General features: G+C 51.0%; 1 protein-coding gene across 1 annotated transcript in view; it reads left to right on the forward strand.

The window, feature by feature from the left end:
* The first annotated feature begins 6 nt into the window (after window positions 1–6).
* Twist2 (twist family bHLH transcription factor 2) overlaps window positions 7–23,995 on the forward strand; it is a 46,721-nt gene continuing 22,732 nt past the window's right edge. Inside the window, exon 1 of the mRNA XM_008829124.3 lies at window positions 7–576. Within this exon, the coding sequence (XP_008827346.1) occupies window positions 59–541 (483 nt within the window). The 5' untranslated portion in view covers window positions 7–58 and the 3' untranslated portion in view covers window positions 542–576. The remainder of the gene's footprint in view (window positions 577–23,995) is intronic.

Here is a 23,995-nt window from a genome sequence, read left to right on the forward strand (position 1 = left end):
GCTTGGTCAGCGGCGCGCGCTCGGCGCCCCCCAGCCCCACGCGCGCCGGGCGGGCGCCATGGAGGAGGGCTCCAGCTCGCCGGTGTCCCCCGTGGACAGTCTGGGCACCAGCGAGGAGGAGCTGGAGCGGCAGCCCAAGCGCTTCGGCCGGAAGCGGCGCTACAGCAAGAAGTCGAGCGAAGATGGCAGCCCGACCCCCGGCAAGCGCGGCAAGAAGGGCAGCCCGAGCGCGCAGTCCTTCGAGGAGCTGCAGAGCCAGCGCATCCTGGCCAACGTGCGCGAGCGCCAGCGCACCCAGTCGCTCAACGAGGCCTTCGCCGCGCTGCGCAAGATCATCCCCACGCTGCCCTCGGACAAGCTCAGCAAGATCCAGACGCTCAAGCTGGCCGCCAGGTACATAGACTTCCTCTACCAAGTCCTGCAGAGCGACGAGATGGACAGTAAGATGACCAGCTGCAGCTACGTGGCCCACGAGCGCCTCAGCTACGCCTTCTCCGTGTGGCGCATGGAGGGCGCGTGGTCCATGTCCGCCTCCCACTAGCGCCGCGCCATCTGCCTCCGGACCCGCGCGCCAGGGTAGGTGCAGCGCGCGACGGGTGCCCCCCACCGAGAGGGCGGGCGGGCTGCCGGGGCCGCTGGGTGACAGGGGCTGCGCGCCCCTCCTCGGGGAGCTCCCACCAGGCCACGCGCTTGGATGGGGAGAACTTTTCGCTTCTAGGAGAGGATAGCAGGAGACGGGAACCCCAGGGGCATCCTGTGGCCTGTTCCTAGGGTATCCGTTTGGGAACCCCAGGGGCTCCTCCCGAAGGGTCTGAATGCACTTCTCCTAGGAGTGGTCATACTTTCCCATTCTTGGTGGATGGGTGTCTGTGGTGACGGTGTGAGGAAGCAGCTATCAGAATATCTTCCTGAGGCTGACCGGGTCTCCAGATGTGATCCTGGATGGATTGTGGCGGACTTGTCGCTTAGCGCTCATTCTGGGGAGCCGCAGAGCCCGCGCGTGGTACAGACACTCAGATCTTCCAGGCTGAGCCTGGAGGGAGTCCCAGCCGCCGCCTTGGTTGCTGTAGCTTTGGAGCGATGGCCGACCTAATAGGTAGAGAGATGCCAGCTGGTGGTGGTGCCTGGGTTTACCTGGGGAGGCGGAGGCGGTCATTTTCCTGCGCTGGGGCTCCTGGGTCTGAGCCGCGAGGAGCAGGCAGATCCCAGCTCTCGGTGAGCGCAGGAGACGCTGCCAACCCCAAGGTGCCTGGGCAGGCGGATGCAGCAGCTTGGAGACCCTGGCGGCAGGCAGGCAGGTGGCTGAGATCTAGACTTGGTGCCTATGGTACTAGCCTTGAACCTGGAAAGCCTCAGCCCTAGGGGCCCCTATGGCGCTGGGGAGGTTGGGCCCTCCAGGCGAGTGTGAGGAATCCCGGGTTGGGAAACTGGTCTGCAAGGAAGAGAAGTGGTGTGCCTGTGTCTGGGCCCTGCTAGGGAGAAGGCACCCTGAGCCCTGGAAGGTATTTTTCTCTGAAGAGCGTTTGGGGCATCCTGCACTAGCTCCCATTCAAAAGACACCTTCCAAGTTCCCAGACAGGGTCCGGCTGTGGAGGCGAGGCCTTCGAAGGGCACAAGATTATTTGGAGAAGGGCATTATAGAAAATCCTTCCTATTTACTATGTCTTAGTTTTTTCACACATCTTTTGATTTTCTTAAAGAAATGAAAGTCTCCACACGGAAGGAAGTTAGATCAATCAAGATCAGAGTGACCACCGATTGTCCAAGCCTACCCACTTTTATCAGTGTGAGATCTCTATGGCGGCTGCTGCTGTGGCTGCAAACAGTGGATCTGCCATGGGCTTATTTCTTTAAAAAAATCTTTTATTTATGTGTCACTGAAAATTCTTTTGATGACATAAAAACCTAGGGTAATGACCATTTTATAGTTTTAAAGAAGATTTTTCAACAGGGAATAACTTGTGGGAATCTTTCCTCATGTTTGTCAAAAACAGATGGAAATCGTCTCAATCACGTATTTCTCTAGGAAAGAAAGTTTAAGTTGGCTGAGTGCTCTAGCTACAGAGGGATAATACATTAATTCTGTTTTTCACTGCCTAAATTATGGGCGTCCATTACTTAACTTCCATTTACCCTTCATACCACCACGGTTTACAGCTCGGCTGAGGAAAGACAGGCAGATGAGAAACGCCATATTTTTTATACACACACACATATAATTTGTTTAGGGAACATATCAACAGAAGTATCCTTAAGACAGCCCTTCAGAAAATAAAGCAAACACCAGGAGATATTACCCTGATGTGACAATTTAGTAGGAGCATTTCAAATTCATTTGAGAACAATTGCATTCTTTAAAACTTGGGACTCTGTCATATATCACAATAGAATATTTGCATTTTAAAATCCAAAATTCAGTATCTGTAATAAATGAACGATGTTAAGAGCTTGTTTGGAAAAAAATGCCTTAAACGATCAGATAACATACTGAGTTGGAAGGCAATAATCTAGACGTAGGCCTGTTCACTTTTATATAATTGAATTCAACGGCTAGTCAGGTAAACCCGCGTCAGCGTACACAGTTGACTCTCCTCGAAAAGGAAAGATACCCGTCCTCGATGTACAAATAATCCTGGGCCTGCTATGAACTGATTAATCAGACTTGTTAGAAAACACCTTTGTATTCTCTTTGACTTTAACCCATTCCTCTCTATGAGCATAAATAAAGCCCTAATTAATTTCTTGGAAATGTTGCTAAATGCAATCAGCTATTTCTTTGTAACATGTCCAAGGAGCGTTAATTACACGCCTCTGCAAAACTATCTAGACCTTGCAGTAAATTGTATATGCTTTCAGTATCTATTGTGAGGTTTTGTTTTGTTTTTTCATGTATGAAAAAGTGATGTGTAGACTAACAGCGAGGACCACAGGAAGTCTACAGTCCCCTGGCTGGTGAGGCAAACTCAAGGCCCTGCAGATTCTGGCTCATGTTAATGTTTAGCCTGTTCTTTCTTGGTCTAGTGTTCAAAAACTCTCCCAGACTAAATGTCAGGTGTCTCCCAAGTCAGCTGGACTCACCAAACTGAAAAACATCTCAGAAGGACTGAGTATTTGTGTGATGAGCAGGGTCTCGACAGGGTCACTGTCACCTGGGGAGGGGCGGGGAAGGCAGGCATCACTCTTTTATCCTCCTTCCTGGTTAAAGGAAGTCTCTTCTCCGACTTCTGCTGACTCTGCGCTGTTGAGCAGTAGGTTCCCATCCTCAACAAGCCCGCCCCCACCTCTGTTTTAATTCCTTTGGAGAGAGCGCCTGGCCCCTCACCATCCAATACACATCAGCCTCTCCTCTCCCCCGAAAACCTGCTTCACCGGGTGTTTGCTGATCGCTATATTTGGGGTGCTAGCTGGTCTTAAAAGAAAATTCTCCCTAGAGAGGAGGACAAATCTAGGCAGGGCTTTGTTACCTGAAGTTCAAGTGAAGTTTTCTTACAAAGTTCTGCAGTGAGATCTGTCTGAGGGAGCCGGCCTCCATGTTCGTTATTGTCCTCTTAAAGCTCGGCAGTGATCTCCCAGCCTTCTCTCTGGCTAGAGTGGGGCTGGAGGGTTGGGACCTCAGGACTGGACAGTGGGGGTCATTTGAAATGCAGTCTTTTACTGAGGTTTTCTGAAAATACCTATTTTCAAGCAAGTCATAAGCCTGTAAGTACTGAGTTCTCAGCAGCCTTGCTTGCCTGTGTCTGGAATAGAAGCACAGAGGCAGGACTGCCTTTGCCTGGCAAAGAGATCATAAAGTTCACCCTTTGTACTAGGGCACTATAACTCATAACTGGAGTTTAAATCTGGGCTTCTAAAAAACAAATATCTTACTAAGCCAATCTTAACGGATGAGCTTTTGTGACAGTTTTTCAGCTTAGGACTTGCATCAGTCTATTCTTGCTGGTGTATTTTAGAACTCTGTGAATGGGGCTGGAATGTCTGTGTATATTTGTGTCTTTTCTCGAGAAAGGACAAGCGAGTGCAAAGCTCTCCAGCAGCAATGAGTTCATGAAGGCGGCTGTAAAATTCAAAGAGATGGATAAGTTACTGTAGCCAAAAAACAGAGCCGTAATTACAGAAGGAACAGGGTCTGAGAGACACACATGGCCGTTTCCAAAAGGGAAGCCAAGATGGAACGCAAAAGTCAGGAACAGCTTAAAAAAATGTTGTGCATGGTCACCTGAGCCTACACATGTGATAACATTGCACCACACTGGACACGCATGCACACACGTGCACACACACACACGTGCACGAGCGCAAACACACGCACGCATGCATGCACATAGCACTCCAGCATAAGAAGGGGTAAAGCAGTAACATCTGATGAAGGTGTAGGCTCTGCCAGTCAGTCTCCTGACCGTGACAATGTTCTTTAGTGTGGGACGATGTTGTTCTTGTGGAAATGAGTGAAAGGTTAAGGGTACATTATTTATTAAAACTTCATGGAGACTTACAGTTGAATTAAAAAATATTTATTGGCATACTTTATACACAATGGGTTTCATAAAAACATTTTCTTTCAAGTAAAATATGTATTTTGACCATACTCACTCCCATAACTTCCCACCTCTCCCAATTCTTCCTCCTAGTTAAAAAATTTAAGAACATATTTCATAAAATTAAGTCTCTGCATTTAAATGGGAAAACTTCATAAGAAATTATTGCCATACTTTATCTCTGAGTAGTAGACTAAAAAGCTGCCTTATGAAAAATCCACACTTTATCCTGATTTGCCATGTTCTACATATGTTTAGAATCTGGGGTCTCGATACAGTTTCAACAGATCATTAATTAGAAGTTCCTTACCAATCTCAAGCAGAGTAGCATCCCAGAACTGGGAAAGAAGGAACCCCAATTCTAATAGAAATCTAATAGAGGAAGCTCTTCTCAAAAAGGTGTGCAGAGATTTTGACCTGAAGGGGATATATATTTATGTCTTAGGATATTAAGTATATATTGATGTTCATCAAATATATATGATTCTAAAGCCAATTATTTATAAGAACCATTCACCAAGTAGTATAAAGATTGAAGTTTTAGAGTTTATGTGTGTATGAGAGAGAAAGAGGAATGAAGAGAGAGATATTCAAATTTTGAACTTTGTTTCTAGAACATATTTTGTGATTCAGTTAAGCAGCAAGCCGTCATATGCCATTTAGTTATGTTAAACCGAGGCCTAATTGAGTGTTATTTTGGGTGAGAACATGATGTTATGTAATTTTCCCATTGATGTAAACTGAGGCACAGTAGGACTTTTTTCTTCAGTGATTATTAGTGGTTGTCACATCAAAGGGAAACTTGAATCTGAAGCTGGAGAGACCAGCACATACTATTTCACCCTAAAAGAAACCTTGAGTGGTTTCTTGAGAACAGAGTTTTGAACAGTGTCTGACCTGCTTCGAACACTTTTATTATGGTTCCCTAACTCTTGGTCAGAGTGTTGCCCAGGTCCTATGATTACAAGTGAGACAAGACTGAGAGCTGAGGCCGTGGGTCTGTGGAGCTGCTTGGGGCCCGGCCTCACATCTTCCTGTTACAGCCCTCCATAATGTGACCAGAGGAGTATGGGGGCAGCTCAGCTTCTGGCTTCCGTGGAACTGTGATTCGGTGCCCAGGCTCAAGGCCAGTGTCTGTGACCTGGTAGAGTCCTTGAGTTTTGAGGTTCATAGTTTTCCAACACTTACTTGATGGACAGCGTTGACTCAGAGCTTTGTTACCAGGCAGTGACTCTGAAATCTCCCTCTAACTCACCCACATTCCCCCTTAAAAATACGACCGTTGACGGTACATTTGCGGAGAAGCAGCATGATCAGTTATGTCAACAGCCATTACTGCTCCCTAGAACGGGAGTTCATTTGTCTTTCTGGACCTGCCTGTTTGAGGAGTGGTTTGACAGAAACCTTGACCTGCATTAACCCTTAGGCTGTGACCCAACATTCACTCTACCTGCCATTGCTGAGGTTGGTCTGGCCACAAGCAGAGGCTTTCTGGAGGGCCAGTCCTCGAAGCTCCATAAGAGCAGCATCAAGGGCAGTTGCTGGAGAGGGCAGGGCCACAGCCCTCTGCGCAGAATGAAGGCCCAGACTCACTGTGCATGCTGTTCCCTTTGCTCCACAAGCAAGCATCACCCAGCCTCCCTGTGACATCCCTCTTTGGAAGGTGCCTGAGATTCTCACTCTTTTGGGTGCAGGTAGGGGCTGCCTGGAAAAGTAAAACAAACTTCCTAGAAGAAAACAGCCGCAGTTCACAGCAGCTCTTCTGCCTCCAGGGTTCCTCCCTGTGCGTGGTCCGCTGGGAGTTGAGACTCTGCCAGGGGAAATGTCAGCAGCCAGGGTTCTGTTTCCACCCCAGGTCTAGAAACACCTATTCCTGTTGCTCCTCTCCAGTCTTCATGTGGATAGATGCCTCCGGTAGCTTTCTGGACCTGGGGTGGCAGGCTGTCTACTGACTGGGTCACTTCTCAGAAACTTGTGCAAATTTTAAATGTCATTCTTAAAGAGGTTGTTTGTCTTGATAAATAAAAAGGCAGTCGAAATTTCTTTAGGAAATTCCCAAATTGTTGTAGGGTGAGAGGAAAGGGAGGGAAGGGAACGCACCATTTTCTTTCTCGAATTGAGCATCGATATGTCTCTACTGATATCCTCAGGGCTGCAAGTGGCGTCTTCACCTGAGGATCCATTCCCCGGAATTAAGTGAGTCTGAACCACAGACTGCATATGCAGTCTAACTATTTAACTCCTTAGAGCAGGCCCAGCATCTCAGGGCTGCAAGTGGCGTCTTCACCTGAGGGTCCATTTCCCCGGAATTAAGTGAGTCTGAATCACAGACTGCATATGCAGTCTAACTATTTAACTCCTTAGAGCAGGCCCAGCAACCAGCCTCTTCTCTCCACATGGATCTGCCTGGTAGCCATGGACCTGACTGTGAAGGGTCTGGTTGCTGAGCCTTTCTGCTTGGTGAGCATTCCTTCTTCTGAGAATTCTGTCCTTCTTCCTCTGACCTGCTAGTTTATTCTTTACCTGCAATATCATCTTCATAAAAATGATTAACCGGAGTCTCAGTGAGGTTTCTTGTCATGAGGGGTGGTTTCCCATCAGTGAGGAGACCACAAAGCCCGCCCTCATGTCCCCTAAGGTGGCAAGCTCACACCTGGACTGCAAGCATGCCGCCTATAGGGGTTCGCCTGTAAGAGCTCCAAAGTCCCAGAGGTTCTGTGCAGTGTGACAGATGTGCCAAAACCCTGCTGTGTGCTTGAAGACCCTTCTCCTTAGTTGGCTGCTGTTGTGCTTGCTTTCTAGAAAAAATCTTTTTTCATTGCTAGTAAAACAAAATACTCTGATCAGACATCTGTAGCCGAAGAGCCTGGAGATATCCTGTTCCGTTGAGTTTTCTCTTCCAAAATGACCTGCTTTAACCTATCCCAAAATTGCATAGGGGATGGGATGTGGCCTGCCAGAGGGTGTGGCAGGGCTGGATTCTCTCTTAGGTAGAGCTGAGAGTTATTGTGTGGATGTCCCCCATGTGACAAGGGACCCACCCATCCCATGCAAGCAAGTGGGACTTTAAGGGCAGTGTGGACTTTAGAGTGTTTTATCAGATGATATTTTGCAGATTTCAAAGCTCCCTTTGGTGGAGAGTGTTGTCTAAACAACCAGTGGCGTTTGATCACTGCTCTCCCCTCTTCGGCTCATCTCAGTCACAGATCTTGTGACCTGTCCCTCTCCTCTCAGTTTATCACATTTCAAAAGGAGAGTTTTGTGTAATTTTAGTATTTAACAATTTCACTTCTTCATGTGCTCTTAGAAACCTTGTGTGTCTGTTGATCTACCATGTGTAACTCATAGTGGGAAAAGTCAGCCTTTTCAGGAAAGACACAGTAGGAAAGTTGGGATGTGAGCAGGAAAGTTCTGCGGGATTCTGTGAGGAGTTGGGGTCTGGGGGCAGATCTGGACCTTGTAGTAGGGAAACAGGACTTCAGGCTGTGTGGGGGCTGAGAGCTGGATTCCTTGTCCACTGCTGGCACAGAACTGTCCAGAATCCCCCAGAGACTCAGCAGACAGTTTTATCAGAAACATGCCCTCCTGCCTTCCAGAAAATAGCAACCCCAGCAGGGCCTCTGCTGCACCTTCCAAGACAGGCCCAGGGCCAACCACTCAGCAAGGACCCAGAACCTTGGCCTCCCAGTTGCTGTGAAACTTCAACACTGCCCTGTGAGGGGACTCAGAAGCCCCCGGCATGGCCCTGTTTCTGAGAAGCCTGCTTGGATTAGAGGCCTTGAGATACTAGAGAAAGCAGAGATCCTCAGAGCAGAGAGTTCTTCTGTACACAGGGGTGGGGACCCTGGGAAGAGAGGGGTCCGTGTGGCCTGGGCTGCCCAGGGCAGGGACATTGAGGACACAGAGGGACCCTCTGGAGACAGTGAAGGCAGCAAGAAAAAGGCCCTGGAGGCCTTTTGTAAAAAGCTGTCTGTCCCACTATACCTCCAGGGCCCTGCAGCTTCAGGAAGACAGAGGTCCCCTCAGGTGGCACAGCGTCTGAGTGTGAGCCCGGCACCACCCAGCCTCCGCAGAGCTAATGAGAGGAAGTGGTAATTTAGTTTGATGTCCTCCCCCAGCTGTGGACACAGCACCCACTGCTTCAAAAGCCACTGTACATTTGAGGACCATGTGCAGGGAGGTCACTCCTGGTGCTGCCAAGACTCAGGAAACTGAACCAGTCCTCTCTTCAGAGGGGAGCCTGACCACCCCGTCCTTCAGTTTGTAGAGCATCCTTCCTCCTGAACAGCAGAACACTGAATGGCATAAAACATGGCGATGCTCAGCAGAAGGTACCGTACCAGGAATTCTCAGTCACCGTTTCAAGAACGGTTGCATGGTGCGGCTTTGTGAAAATTACAGCAAGTTTTGTTTAATGTCAATTACATAGTTTCACTTTTTCTGACTGGAGAGAGGGAAAGGGCAAGCCAGAGACAAAGCGAAGCTCTGTATATGTCTGTCCCGGGGTGCTGCCCGCATCTCCTGCGTAGCGCGCCCCTGGGGTGCAGCTCCACAAAATGCTTGTGGCCGCCTGTGAGTGGCATGACTGCACAAAGGATTTTGCAATTAATTTAAGTCACTGTTTCCAGCATAAATCATGTGAGTCTCTCCCTTCACAAACTTCTGACATGGTGTTTTTCTAATTTGGGAAATTTTAATTAGTCTGAATCCAAAAAGCTGCTGCCTTTGTAGGACGCAGACTGGTTCCCCAGAGGCTCTGCTGGGCAAAGCCCACTGCTGTGTGTCTGGCGGGTCTGATTTGAGGTGAGACGCTGAAGACAGGCGTGGAGTGCAGAGCGGTTTTCTGCTCCTAGGTCTGAAGTTCTCTGAGGGAGAGGCGCTCTTCAGGCCTCAGTTTCCCCATATGTAAAATGGTGGGGTGAGTTTCTGATTATCCTCCAACTTCGGAAATTCTAAGAGCCGATCTGACCCAGCAACTCCACTGTAGATATACAATCCAGAGCCTTGAAACAGGTGTGCCAACAGAAACCTGCGTTCACAACAGCACTGTTCACAGCACCTGGGCAGGGAAACAACACAAGTGCCTATTGGCTCAGGAACGGTGGATAACATGGGCCCCACCCAGACACAGAAAGGAAGACTGGACCCACTTACTGTGAAGGTGAATCTTGAAAACATGGTGCAAAGTTCAACAATCCAGAAGGAAAAGACAACGTCTTGTACAATTCCATTTATGTAAATTGTACAAGAGGCCGAAGGCCGACTGGAGGTTGGTGGGAGTGGCATCAAGTGACTGCTAACAGGTGTGGCATTTCTTTCTGGAGTGATGAATATGTTCTGAAATGTTCTAGTGATGGTGTTTCCACAAGAGCAGGAATGCATTTGATTCCACAGACTAGTAGAGTACCTAAAAATGGTTCAATTGACAAATCTTATATTCTGTATATTTACCACCACACACACACATGCACATGCAGACACACACATGCACACATTCTTACATGTATGCACATGCACATACATGCACCACACATGCTTGAATATGTGTGCACACACAGGCATGCACATGCACAGGTACACACTCATATACATGCATACACCTGTACCCTCATGCACATTCACACACATGTGTACACACATACGCTCAAGCACACATGCACACACACACGCACATGCACAGGTACACACTTGTACACACATACATGCATCTGCACATTCACACACATGTGCACACTCACGAATACTCGACACACAAGCGCACATGCATTCATGCACATACTCCCACTTAGAAAATGCTGGAGATGTGCTCCCCTTGGCCTCTGACTGCAGCTGGGTGCCCTCGGTCCTCAGACTTCCCGAAGCTTTGCCGTGGTCGACTGAGCTCTTGAACTTTGTGGGACAGTGGCAGAGAATGTGTTGTCCACCCAGTCGAGGGCAGGGAACATTATGTACATCTGTTGGCTGTTGGGTGGTGAGAGCTGACCTTAGCCACCTTGGCGACAGGGACAGGCCCAACATGAGTGGCCCACAAGCACTGACCACTAACTACATGCAGCCATGATCTGTCCACCTGCTGAGCAGACCATGTTGGGTTGGGCTGCCTCATGGACCCAGAGGCCCTCCAAGGGTAGGTGCCAACGTCTGGATTTAAGACTCCTGCTGTTCTTCTGTGTAAGTGCAGGCCCCCCGGGAGGGCGGCCCTAAGTCTCTCAAGGCCCTTTAGATGGGGTTCTTTCCTGTGTTCTGTTTCCTTTCTTTCCTCCAGGATTGGATAGTCCTTTGTAGGCTCCTGATCCATCTGTTTCCTCGGACATTGTCACAGCCGCGAGGGGTGGGCAGGAGACTCTGCCGGTGTTTCTGCAGGTGTGATCAGTCCTGTTTCTTTTTCAAATATTTTTTTAAATTATATTTATTTATGGCGTGTGAAAGTGTGCGTGTGCCACAGCCTCCCTGTGACTGCCACAGGACAACTTGTGGGATTCCTTTCACCCTGTGGGCGCCAAGAATCGGACTCAGGTCCCTAGGCTTGGCAGAAAGTGCCTTTACCCTCTGGACCATCCTGCAGGTCCCCAGTCCCAGTTCTTTATGAACGCCGTCACTTTGGTGGCACCATGAGCTCCCATGCCGAGGGTGATGGAGACCCAGACCCTGCTGGCTCAGATGTTCGGATTTTAAGACTCCAGGTGGGAGGAAGAACTCAGCCTCAAGAATCTCGTGGAGATAGTGGTTGCTGCCAGCAGATGAAGTCGCTCAGCTTGCGGCTCTTCATTCCTGCGCCCCGTCCCCCCAAAAGAAGGCCATCGGGAAGGGAGAGGAGTGAGAGAGAGGTTCCAGAGGAGGAGACAGGACTGGCCTGGGCCCCAGGTTGAGCCATGCCGCTGGTTTCACAAGAGAACTCGTTCTTCCCGCGAGACAGACACAGCGTGGACCCGCAGCCCCTCTGCGCCTGCCCTGCGTTGGCTCCCCACAGCTGAGCGGCTCCGCAGACCGGGTGCTTCTGTTTGGTGCACACTGCTCACCCTCATAGCCAGCACACTCGTTTCTTAGGGACGCTGCCCATCTCTCTGGCCACTTGTGCTTCTCAGTCACTCTGCAGAGGCTCCACCATGCCCGTCCCTGCCTGTGCCTCTACGTCCCTTTGCTGGCCGGGATATAGAGGTGACTTCCGCAACTTCCAAGAGTCTTGCAAGGGGCTTGCCGAAGTGCCCTCCAGGTGGCATGAACCAGCTGGGCATTGGCATGTTTGCAGTGCCCAGTGCTCCCTCCCTCCCTCCCTCTCCCAGTACTCACAGTCCACAAGGAGGGATCCTGGTGGGACATTGTCCACTCGGTCAGCTTCTCCCTCAGCACGCCAATTCCTGGGGACCTGATGGCAAAGTCAGGCTTCCCGGTGAACCCCCAAGGGACACATGGATGTTGTCCCTGTGAGGTCCCGTGGCTCTTCCCAGTAAGGACAGTCCCTGCCACACCACAGACAGATGCAGCAGTGACATGGATGCCACTGTCCTGCAGACCCCAATAGTGGCTTTCAGGGCGGAGGAAGGCTGCTGATGAGGACCCTCTGACTTCCAGTTTCTACAGCTGCTCTCCGGAAGCCTGACAGATCCTGAAGACTGACTCCCACCCAGTTCAGACCTTAGACTTCTGCAGGCCTGGACTATGCTAATTGAAAATTTTTCAAAACTCAGAGGAAGTGCCAACCACAGATTCAGATTCACTGGGGTCTTCAAACTTATCCTGGTAGATGAGAGGGTGCCTGCGAGGGAGGGCAGCAGAAGGAGCGGGGAGAGGGGTGTTTGCTCAACATTTCTGTCCAGTGGACCCCCGCGTGTGTGTGTGTGTGTGTGTGTGTGTGAGAGAGAGAGAGAGAGAGAGAGAGAGAGAGAGAGAGAGAATAGCTATGTATTCTGACTAGACAAAAGGTCTTGAAAAAAAAGATAATTTATGTAGTAGAAAGTAGGTGTAAAAACGTGCACTCACAAAAGGCCAATAAACCTATGAAAAGTGTGGAATTTCAATAATACTTCAAGAAATTGTAAATAAAATAGGCAGATGCTGTTTTATTAAGTTGATAAAATAGAATGTAGCCATTGTTCCCAGGGTTGGCCACACTCCTCCATATCACTGTCCTGGAAGGCAAATCATATAGCTCTCCTCAAGAGATTTAGACTTTAAAGTTGGAAATATCTCTTTTAAAGCATCTTATAGGTTAACCGGGCTGCCATCTGTGCACAACCTTTTGGCAGTGCTGGGCACAGAAGCCAGGGCTTTGGGCACACTAGGCAGGTGCTCCACCCTTGAGACATACCCCGGTTGGAAACACCCTTTTTAACCAGTGAATAATGGCAGATCTGCCTAGCAACAGAGACACATCATCTTTGCTGATGTTGGGGAGAAGTTACGGGGTGTCCTGAGGAGTCAGTTGAATGAGTCGTAGCCTGTCCATCCACACACAGGGACTCTCCACAGTCCACCCAGCAGATCTTGTGCTGTAAGGGAATGCCCGATAGGTGAGGGAAACTTATAGAATGGAGACCAGATGATCCCAGGTTAAAACCCCAGTGTGAGCAGACAAGAGGTGCTTCTCCAGGGAGCCCCAAGCTGGATGTTGCTGGGCAGATTTGCCGAGGGAAACTCTTCATTCCCTTACGTTCCCTTATACTGGCACCCCCTTCTCTACGGAGACACATTTGAAGATGCTGGGAGCTGCAGACAATGCCAGACCCTATGTGGGCTGTTTTCCCTGTCCACAGGAGTCACAGGGTCATAGTGTCTAAAGCAAAAATTAGGCACATCAGAAAAACAACAGTAACCAGTAATGAGAACAGAACCACTGTAACTATACTGTAAAAAGCCCTGTGATCTAGGCTCTCTCTCTCTCTCTCTCTCTCTCTCTCTCTCTCTCTCTCTCTCCACACACACACACACACACACACACACACACACACACACACACAGAGGTGTTTTCATTCCTATGATACTAACAAAGTGGTAAACTCCTTGGACAGCAGCTCACTGCAGGAACCTGAACCCGGGCAGTGAGCTCTGGGATGGGGCTACCATACTTTTCTAAACCTTCCACAAACGCCTTGTGTCACTTTTTTGGTCACAGAGGTGGCCAGTGGTTTTGAAAGATAGAGGGCACCCACTAGCACCCCTGGCTGCAGGAGAGGCTGACCCTCCTTCCTACCCACCTGCGCGAGATGGTGCCCTTACCTACAGTCTCAGCCATCCCCCAATCCCCCGAGGATGAGCTCTCACTAGAGTTTTCTCTCAGCACGCCTCTTCTGCATCTTGCCGAAGGCTGATCAGTGGTGGAACTCTGGCTCAGCTGTGGGCCTTGGATTTGATCCCTAGGACTGCAAGAGGAACTAAAAAGTAGCGTTTCAAAGAATGCTGTGCCTTCTGCCACCCTCTGGCGAATCCTGTCTGGTGTCCTCACACAGTGCCTGTTAGGATAATCCAGTGCGTTCCTCTGAGATGTGTCAGCCAGGCCACCTTGGGTCACCAGTGTAGCTCGCAGGCTCTTTTTGGCTCTAAGGGTTACACCTTGTGCTCCTTCTGCCAAGACGGTCTGTCTGCCAAGTAGCCTGTGAACAGTGCTTAGCTCTAGGACAGAACTCCTTCTAACGCACCCCCCACCCCTGCCAGTGTGCTCATCCTCACACACTCTGACCTTGATGTTGCTACTCCACGCTCTGTTCTCTAATCCTCTCTGTGCATTTAAAGAGATATTAATTGCTCGTCAGTGCAAATTGTGGAAGCAAACAGGAAAAACAAACAAACAAACAAAAAAACTAAAGGAACCCACTAACTGCTCCTCTGAGCCATGCGGAGGAAAGCACTTTAATGTTCCTGTGTCCCATGTCCCAGGAGCAGGAAGGAGGCCACTTGCTCACAGGTGTTTGTTTGTTTCCATGGATCAAAAGTGAGTCACCCAGCACCCGGGTTCCAGTCTCGTGTGTGGCAAGCGTTCAGGACCCAGGAGGGACTGGTACGCCGTGGAGGAAGCCAGCTTCTGGTCCCAGGCCTGCACACCCTGTTCTCCAGACCTGCTCTTGGCAGCCTCCGTTCACAGAATGAATCACCAGCTGTGCCTCCCTGGGGGCTGGAGACCGACCGGCCTCTGAATCTTGTGTTTCCTTTAGGAGTCTTAGCTGTAATCTAATTTCTGTTGGGCCCTGCCTTCTTTTACACTCTGGGCCACATTTGACACATACTTCTGGCAAATTCTAGGACCACACTTGCCAGATGACCAAATCTTTTTCAGAGCAATGACTGACATTTTTGTGAGTTTCCATCAGCGAGACAGGAAGTAGCTAGAGGCTTTTGCATTTCGCATGCTCTGGTCTCCTCCTGGCGCTCTCTGTCTGAAGCACACCAGGCTCTCACAAGCCTGCACTTTGCTTCTCACAATTTGAAACCTCAGATGCTTTTTGTGGAGACCTCAAGAAAGCAAGAGGTTAACGGCTGGCCGGGGTCAGTCTGTTAAGGGGACTCCTGCATGAATCAGAGCCCCCTGGGAGCTGCAGTGACTCAGAGCAGGGCTTTTTGTCTCTGGGCTGTGTGAGTAAACAAAGCAGGAACGTTTGGCTGGTCCCCAGGGTGCAGAGCGGGAGGTGGTGCCAAGCTCAAGGGTGCTCCACCCAGCCAGGTCAGGCTGAGGAGAGGACATTGGGGTTAGGGGAGGCTAGACCTTACTGAAATGAAGACTGAGCAGGACAGACAGAATAGCAGGTACCCGGGCTCCATCTGTCCCGGTGGGTGGAGGTGATACATGTGGGACCTTGGGGTCCTCTGGGGAGATGATGCCACAGATAGCTGTCCTGAGGTCTTCTGGGCCTATACCGCACAGACACGGGACCCTCACTTCCTGCCTGTGTCTTCCCAGCCTTGAACTGTACCGGAGGGACCCACGCTTCCTGCCTGTCCTCTTCCTTTCTGGCTTCTCCCTCCACAGGACCCTGAGCAAAGTCCCCGGTGTGGGATGTGGGATGGAGTTGGTCCTTGGGAGGATCAGAGGCTCCTGGGGGTCTGCAAGCATGTGAGGTGCAGAGGACCTGCTGCAAGGCGGTAGAAGGGCCCTTTGTTCCCACTGTACCCCGGGGTAGAGGGCTAGAGAAACAGCACAAACCATCTTTGCTCTGCAAAGGTAGAGGATCGAAGTGGGTGCAGTGGGCACAGATGCATAGATGGTGTGCACTGTGTGATCATGTTCAAAAGGGCCCAGGGAGGCTGGGGCTTGTTACTCCATTTCACAGATGGGGAAACTGAGGGCCCCAGAAACTTGATGGCAATGAGCAGAGGCCAGGAAGTGAAACCAGGCTGCCTGTGCTTTTAGCAGATTGTCTAAAATATTTTTTTCCTTTTGTTATGGAATATGTTCAGATCTTAGTGAGATGGGTCAGCCCAACACCTCCACTGCAGCAGGGAGAGTCTGTCTGGACCCTAGCCTGGCACCTGCCGACATTCCCTGCTCCCTTGCCAACTGCTTCCAGTGTCCTGTCCTGTTCACTGCCCCATGGTATCAGTGTCCGAGTTCACCATAGCAGAACAGTAAGTTCAGCCTGGGCACAGGTCACCAACCCCCATCCCCACCACAGGTCACCCACAGGAGCAGCTCATAGCTCTGGAGATCTGCCCCAAGTCTGCAGAGTGGGTCTTTAACTCGCAGGGACCAGGGAGACCTAGCACGGAGTGCCTGGAGCCTGCTGTCTTCCTGCTGTGGCTTCCTTCCAGCCGCTTCTAATACTGTTTACCTGTGCACACACTGATCTGATCCATTCTGTTAGTGGGATAATAGCAATGTACACACAGAGGGTCTGACACCCCTTGCCAAGCACTGGTCCTTTACCAGCTGCCCAGCAGAATGGTCAACCTGCCTGACTGCCCCTGGTTGCTTCTGCTGAGCAGCACCTGTCAGCCAGCCGCATCCAGCCTGACCTCTCCACGTGGTGCCCAATACCCATGAGACTGGGGAGAGAGGCAGCTCTAAATGCTAGCTCCTAAAGCATGACACTCCCATGTTCTGTGCTGTGGTCTGTCTCTGTCTCAGCTAGAACACCCATCTGATTCCCTCCAGCACCTTCAGTGTTTACTCCTGGGGAGCTCTGCCATCCTTAGTAGCCCTTGTAACTGTCCCTGGTTCCCTGGCCCCAGAACACCCTCTAGTGATGGTCTTCAGCTCTGATGTCCAGGGCATCTCTGTCAGCATCACTGTGAACCATGCAGCACCACGTCTTAGCCACACCTGGCATGTAGCGTTTTCACTGGACACAAGATTCAGGAGTGGGGTCCACAAAGGACCCTCTGTTTCCATACCAAGTACACAAAGAAACTCCATGGTCCCTGGGATTCCGCAGCCCGTTTTCCCTGCAACAGGAAGAGTGACCATGATTTACAGTCCCTGGCTGCCCTCTGAGAAGAGCATGCCTGGCAGCCAGGGCTTCGTGTGTTTACTGAGCACAGAGGAGCCAGCCTCCCCTTCCCAGCCTTGTCCTTCCAGAAATCAGGGCCTCCTGGAGCACAGGACGTTGCTTACTTGGCGGGAAAAAGCCTCTGAGTTGTTTATATGAGAAGAAGGGGGAGGAGGAGGAGGAGGGGGAGGGGGAGGAAGAAGAAGGAGGAGAAGGAGGAAGTGGAGGAAGAGGAGAGAGGGAGAGAGAGGAGAGAGAGAACAGAGGAGCTATTTAGGTGGAAGTGGTATATGATATATCTGGGTCAGGGATGGGGTAATTTGGGGAAGTGAGATGCTGTAGAATGAGTCTATATTTTCCCTGCCCCATCTCTCTCTTCTCTCTTCTCTTCTCTCTCTTCCCCCCCCCATAACCCCTACTTTCCTCTCCAGGTTTTATGTGTGTGTGGCTTTGCTGGCATGATAAACAGAAGTCCTGTGTAGCCTCTAGTGTGGTGTGGCTGAGGAAGGGGCTGTGGAGGGAGGAAGGAGCCATGTCTGGTCTCCGCAGGCAGCAGAGAGCCTGGCGCCAAATGAGCTATGGACAAGAATGCATCTGAGGAGTGACCATATGCACAGAGGTGCAGGCTGAGCACCAGATATGCTCCTGGGACGCTTCATCAAGCACAAGAACAAGAAACCGCCCAGGCAACACCACCCTTGTCAGTCAGTGGAGGGTGTGTCAGGTGGGAGGGATGGAAGTGGCTGGCAGAAGGTCAGGGTGGCCTTGGGCACAGTTCTGGCACCACACAGGAGGATGAGCAGAGTACGAGGGAGATGGGCCAGGCTGAAGACCAGCAGCGAGCCATGCCAAGGTCCTGTCTGGAGCCAGCTCAGGAAGCAACCGGACAAAAGGCAGGTGAAGGACAACAGAAGCTTGAGGGAGACTGCAGGCCGGGAAGGGCTCGCATTCCTGTCATACCCTCCCCTAACTGTGGTGAACCGTGAAGACTGAGCCCCTCTGGCGGCAGCCCCTGGCATCCTTCAGGTGGACCTGCCCAGTGCTGGCTTCCTGCATGTGGCTTCTGGTGCCTTGGGGAAAGGCCCTGAGATCTCATCAAACATAGCTGCTTAGAACAGAGTTCAGGGTGGGCCTCCAGCCTGCCCACCTGGGGGAGTCCCTCTCTGACAGTGGCACACAATGAATTTCATCCTAATCCATGGTCAGGTAGGGTTTGGAAAAGAAACCCTTCAAGCCTGCTCACTAAGTGGAGAAGCAGGGCTGTGAGTCTCAGCAGGGGCTGGAGGCTGATCACTGTGCTTAGAGGCACAGCCACACCAAACCCAGCTACATCCCAGGCAACCCGAACGCCATTTCTCTGGGATGTTGGGAGGAGGGTAGGCATGTAGACAATCCTGGCTCTGACTGTCCGTGACAACATTGTTGGTGCAGTCCTTGCTGCTGTCATGCCTGCGGACAGTCCTGTGTGGAGTGAGTTTCCAGAGGTAGGGAGTGGGTCTCAGAGGGGTCAGGGGGCAGGGGTGTCTGAGCCACAAATGAGGGGAGAATCACTCACTGTCCTGTGTCCCATGGGGTGTGGGGCTCGTGCCACCCTAGTGGTTTGGGGATGTGTGGGATAAGGACGTTTGATGGTTTATCAGTGTTCCGGTGGAGCCAGTGCTCTCAGCTGCACTGGGGACGGAAGAACTACAAAGATTCAATGATTAAAATCAGACAACATGGATTAAAAATGGACCAAAAACGTGGTTAGACATGTCTCCAAAATAGACAGAAATGACAACAAGCCTATGAGAAGACGCCACAGTACTAATATTCAGCGACAAGCAAACAAATGTCACTGTGAGAGGCCACCCCACCCCAGGAAGATGGCTTCCAGCAGAAGCAAGCAAATCAGACACCACCAGGCATTGGTGAGCCAACCTGACCAGGGAGGAGCCCCCACAGGTCCCCAGGAAGGGAGCGGCACACCAACACACTGGAACGCAGGGGGCCGGGCGCAGACCAGGGTCCTGGAGGGAGAAAGGCACCCGGCTAGGGCAGGAATTTCTTTAGAAGCTTCCAGGCATGAGGCAGCATCTCCCTGGGCTGTATCCTGACAGTTGTCTGTTCTGTTACAAAAGAACAGTAGGTAACTAAGCCAGCATTTTAATGTCCACCCGTGGAGCGGAGGAGGGTGCTGTTCATGGCACCGCGGCAAGCAAGGTGAGCTCTGGGCGGTCAGAGGTTCACTTTCCAAACTTCGTGTCACATGGGGACGGCATGACCGTGCCTGGGCAGCAAGTGCCCTCAGGCCCTTGAACTTGGGTGGCTGCTGGGCTCCCTGTTACCAGCTGACTGAGTCCTGGTAAGGACAAGGTCCCCTCATTGGTCCTACCCCTGTCCCCACTCATCCTGTCTCAGGTCCCTACCCTCTAAGCCCCTCAAGCCCCTGACACCTGTTCCAATGCTGTGGCCAGACAGCCCAGGCAGCACATGCTTTTTCTTTAACCCAGAGACAAGAGCAGAGTGTGGCACCACCACAGTCCTGTCCGTGCCTGTCCTCGGGCATGGTTCTGTGGCACCAGCCATGGTTCTGTGGCACCAGCCACTCTGGCCCTGTTGTTTGGTGTGTGGTTCCGTGGTACTGAGCACTCTGCGGTTTTAATTGCCTGGTTCTGTGGCACAAACCATGTTGTTTTCTTAGATGTGTGGTTCCAAGGCATGGGCCACACTGAATCTACTGTTTTAGGCGTATAGTTCTGGGGCACTGATCACATGATTGCTTTAGGCGCATAGTCCCACAGCACGGACCACGCTCATGCTGCTTTAGGTGACAGGTGCTGTAGCACTACGCTCATGCTCTGTGTTCTGGGTGTGTGCTTCCGTGGTACCGAGCTTGCTCATGTGTTTCCCAGTCGTACTCACACTGTTGTAACCCATCACGGCCACCCATCTCCAGATCCTCACCCCCAGGTTGAAACTCTACACTCATTAAACACGAACTCCCCTCTCCTGCCCCGGGTCTCGGCACCACTGATCTATTGTCTGTTGCTATGACGTTGACTACTCTGGGAACCTCGTATGACAGGAATCACACAGTGTTTATCTTCTGACTGGCGTATTTCAGTTCGCCTAGGTCTCAAGGTTCACATAGGGCACTGCTGTGTCAGGGTTTTCTTTTTACAGATACTCCATGTGTGTGCAGCGTTGTTTGGTCACCGGTCCATCACTGGCCACTCTTTGCTTCCCCTTTTGGGACTTTGTGAACACTATGACTACAAGCAGGAGTCTGCAAACCTCTTCAAGACCCTGCTGTTAATTTTCTTGATGTCCACCAAGTTTCCTGGATCACATGCTGATCCAGGGAGGGGAGGCTGCTGGGTCCCCATAGCACCTGATTCCCTGACTTGCCCTCCAGGTTGGGTGACCCACACTGTGACGCTGGCCAGTGTCCCCATACAGGGTCCTTTGTGCTAATGTAGTTGGAAACTGTGCAGTTGCACACATCCTTATAATACTGGGCTTCCAGAGGCCTCAGTTCACGGTGATACCAGAGCTAAGAAGATGCTGGGAACTTCAACACCCTGACCAGGGTGGTGGGAATACTGTGACCATGCTAGGCAGAGCGCCATGATTTCAGTCACTTGGCTGAGTATCTGGGAGTCACAGGTCCCTGTGCTTTTCTCCCCTGTCCCCAAGAATCAACGTAAATAAGCAGACGGAAAGGTTACCTCAGATCCCTGGCAAAGACCCCTGGCCAAGCACAGCCCTGGCCGGGTGAAAGTTTCCTTTAGAAGATTCTGATGCAATAGAGGAAAAAATCCTAAATAAAAGACTAAGGAGATAGCTGGTCATGGGCTCCACTAACTGTCTGGGCTGGCAGGGCTCGAAGCTGGAAGGGCTGTGGGCCCCAAGGCCCCAGGTCAGGGTTCAAGTCTCCAGCACCATTACTGGGTTTGTGGACAGGGATTCTGGGAGGAAAGAAACCTGCAAAGTGGCAAGTTGTGGTCATCAGAGAGGATCGCACACACACACATACACACACACGCATGCACACATGCACAGGCACACACATATATGTGCTTATATAAACACATGCACATTTGCATGCACACATGTTCATATATACTCACATAATACTCCCACACATATGCATAAACACGCATATATGCATATACAGGTACACACACAAGCACGCACACACATGTGCACACATGCATGAATGTGTGCACACACAGAACACATGCACACACATACACACGCACCCTCTGCTCCAGGCCTCTGCACCCTCACGTTGTTGTGCTACGGAGGTGCAGTGGCCATTTCAAGGAGTCTGACCACAGACGTCCTGTGTGGACTCAAGGCAGCAGCCAGGCAGGACCAGTGGTACCAAGGGCTCTGGGGTGCTGGCCACAGTTCTTCCCTCTAAGAAGCCTGTATTTGGAACCACAAGCCAGGCAGGTGGTGTTCGCCTGTAACCAGCACTCAGGAGACAGGAACACTGGAGTGAGTTCAAGAGGTTGGGAGACAAGTGTTTGCTGCACAAGCATGAGGACCTGAGTTTAACCCCCCAGAACCATGTAAGAAGGTCAGGCATGGTGATGTGTGCTTGTCATCCCAGCACTCGGGGGCAGAGACAGGAGGATCCCCGGGCTGGTGGGGTGGCCAGGCTAGCCCAGCTGAGGAGCCCCGGGCTCGGTGAGAAACCCCGTCTCAAAAGAATTAGTGGAAAGCAGCTGAGGAAGAGCTTGACATTGACCTCTGCCCCCTCACATGCACACACATGTGCACATGTGAACACGTACACACCCATAAATAAATAAATGGATTGATAAACAAATAAATTGAGTTTAAGGCCAGCCTGGGGTACACAGGAAGCTCTAGGCCAGCCTTAGAAACACAATGAGACTTTAGGGCTAGAGTGATGGCCCAGCTGTTAAAAACACTGGCTGCTCTCACAGAAGACCCAAGTTTGGTTCCCACATGGTTGCTAAGAGGTGGCTTAGCAGTTAAGGGTGCTTGCTGCTGTTGTACAGGGCCTGAGCCTGGTTCCCAGCACCCACATCAAGCAGCTCACAGCACCTGTAACTCCAGCTCCAAGGGATCAACACCCTCTTCTTACCTCCACAGGCACGGACATGCACATACCCCACACAGACACACATGCATACACATAATTAAAAATAAAACCTTTAAAAACATATATATATATATATGATATATGAAGCCTGAGTGGATGGTGTCAAGAGCACCGCAGATGGCAGAGATGGCCAGCTGGGGTAGCTTGTGTCTGGCTGAGTCCTCTCCCTTCACCCCATGCACCCCACTGTTAGGCACCACTGAGTGTCAGTAGCAGTGGCAGGGACAACGTCCTTACCTTGTAAAAAAAGAAAAATAAATAAAGACAAGAAGATAAAAAGTATTTGTAGATGATACAGTTGTCTGTCAGGAGCCCTGCTCTCTACCCCATCACCAAGAAAGAAATCATTCAAAATGGTTAGGACTAGTGAGGAAGCTACATGGGGACCAGTTCTTAACTGGGGCCAGTGACAGTGCTGTTCTCTAATTAATGTTTATTTTATGTGTTTGCATGTTTTGCCTGTATGCATGTAAGTGCACTCATGTTGTGCAATGCCTGTGGAGGCCAGAAAGGGTGTCAAATCTCCTGGGGCTGAAGTTAGGGACGGTTGCTAGCCACCATGAGGGTGCTGGGAACTGAACCTGGAACTGCTGGAGGAGCAGCCAGTGCTCTTAACCGCTGAGCCATTGATCCAGCCCCAGCTGAGGACAATGTTTTAAGACATTCTCACATTCACCAGCATTAGTGGACTGGTCCCTATCATGAGAAGAAAGGATTCCAGTCACAGAAACAAGACACAGGGCTAGCTAGGGAGATGGCTCAGCCAGTAAGGTGCATGTCTTGCAAGCATGAGGACCTGAGTTCAGAGCCCCAGAACTCATGTTTAAAAAAGCCAGGCCCAGGCATCTTGTGGTGGTGGTATGCACTTGTAATCCCAGCACTGGGGAGACAGAGACAGGCAGATCCTTAGGGCTCACTCGCCAGCCATCCTAGCCTAGTAAGTGAGCCCCGTAGTCAGTGAGAAACCCTGTCTTTAAAGAAAGGTGATGGCTCCTGATGAATGGCACTTGAAGTTGTCCTCTGCTCCACACATGCATGCACACATGACCACATACACACACACGCACACATGACCACACACACACACACACACACACACACAAAGAGAAGAACACATAGGTATTACTTTATATATTCCTAATGTGAAATGTGGTGGGTTTCTAGGAGAAAAGGTCAACTGAGGGCTTCGGCCGGATGTGACCTTGAATGGGCAACCATGCTTATAACGAGGGTATTTGCAAACATGTTGCTGTAGACATGTTATTTCTTTCCCAAATCATGTATGTAATCCAGTTTTCAAAGCAGCAAGACTATGCTCAGGTGCCTGTGGGAGACCAGGACAACAGACGTGTCTGGATTTATTCAGAGGAGAAGCGAGGGATCTGTAGATGCTGGCACTATAAAACATCTGGGGGCACATTGGGGAGCATGAGCCACTGAGCCCTAGGGATCAAGTCCAGGGTGAGCTAGGCAGTGCTCACCTGGGTGGGGAAGGGCTGCCCTGTTCCCAGTGTGATTCCAAAGGCTGGTGCTCAGCAGACCAGGAGGTAAGGACAGATGGGAGGGTTAGAAAGTTGGAGTCTCTATGTGTCAGGATGCCCAGAGCTCTCCTAGTCCTTGCCCGACCGCCTCACCATGGGGCAGGGTGTGCACCTCATGCTCGCAGAGCTGCCCCATACCACACGTTCCCTGAAGTCCTCTGGTCCAGAGTTCAATGGCAGCCAGCAGGCAGAAACCCTGGAGTATCCTGAGAAACACAAGCAGGCAGCGCCCTACCTCGGCCAGCATCCCTGGGGCTTATTAAGGCCATGGGAATCCACAGACCTTCTCAGTGTCCAGGGTCCTGGTGATTGTCAGAGCCCAGCCAGGAGGGACTTGGGTCAGCCCCTGCCCTTGCTGTCGGCTCTGACACAGACCAGGTAGCA

The sequence above is a fragment of the Nannospalax galili genome, unplaced genomic scaffold (assembly GCF_000622305.1).
Source record: "Nannospalax galili isolate Female #2095 unplaced genomic scaffold, S.galili_v1.0 scaffold453, whole genome shotgun sequence".
Lineage (NCBI taxonomy): Eukaryota > Metazoa > Chordata > Mammalia > Rodentia > Spalacidae > Nannospalax > Nannospalax galili.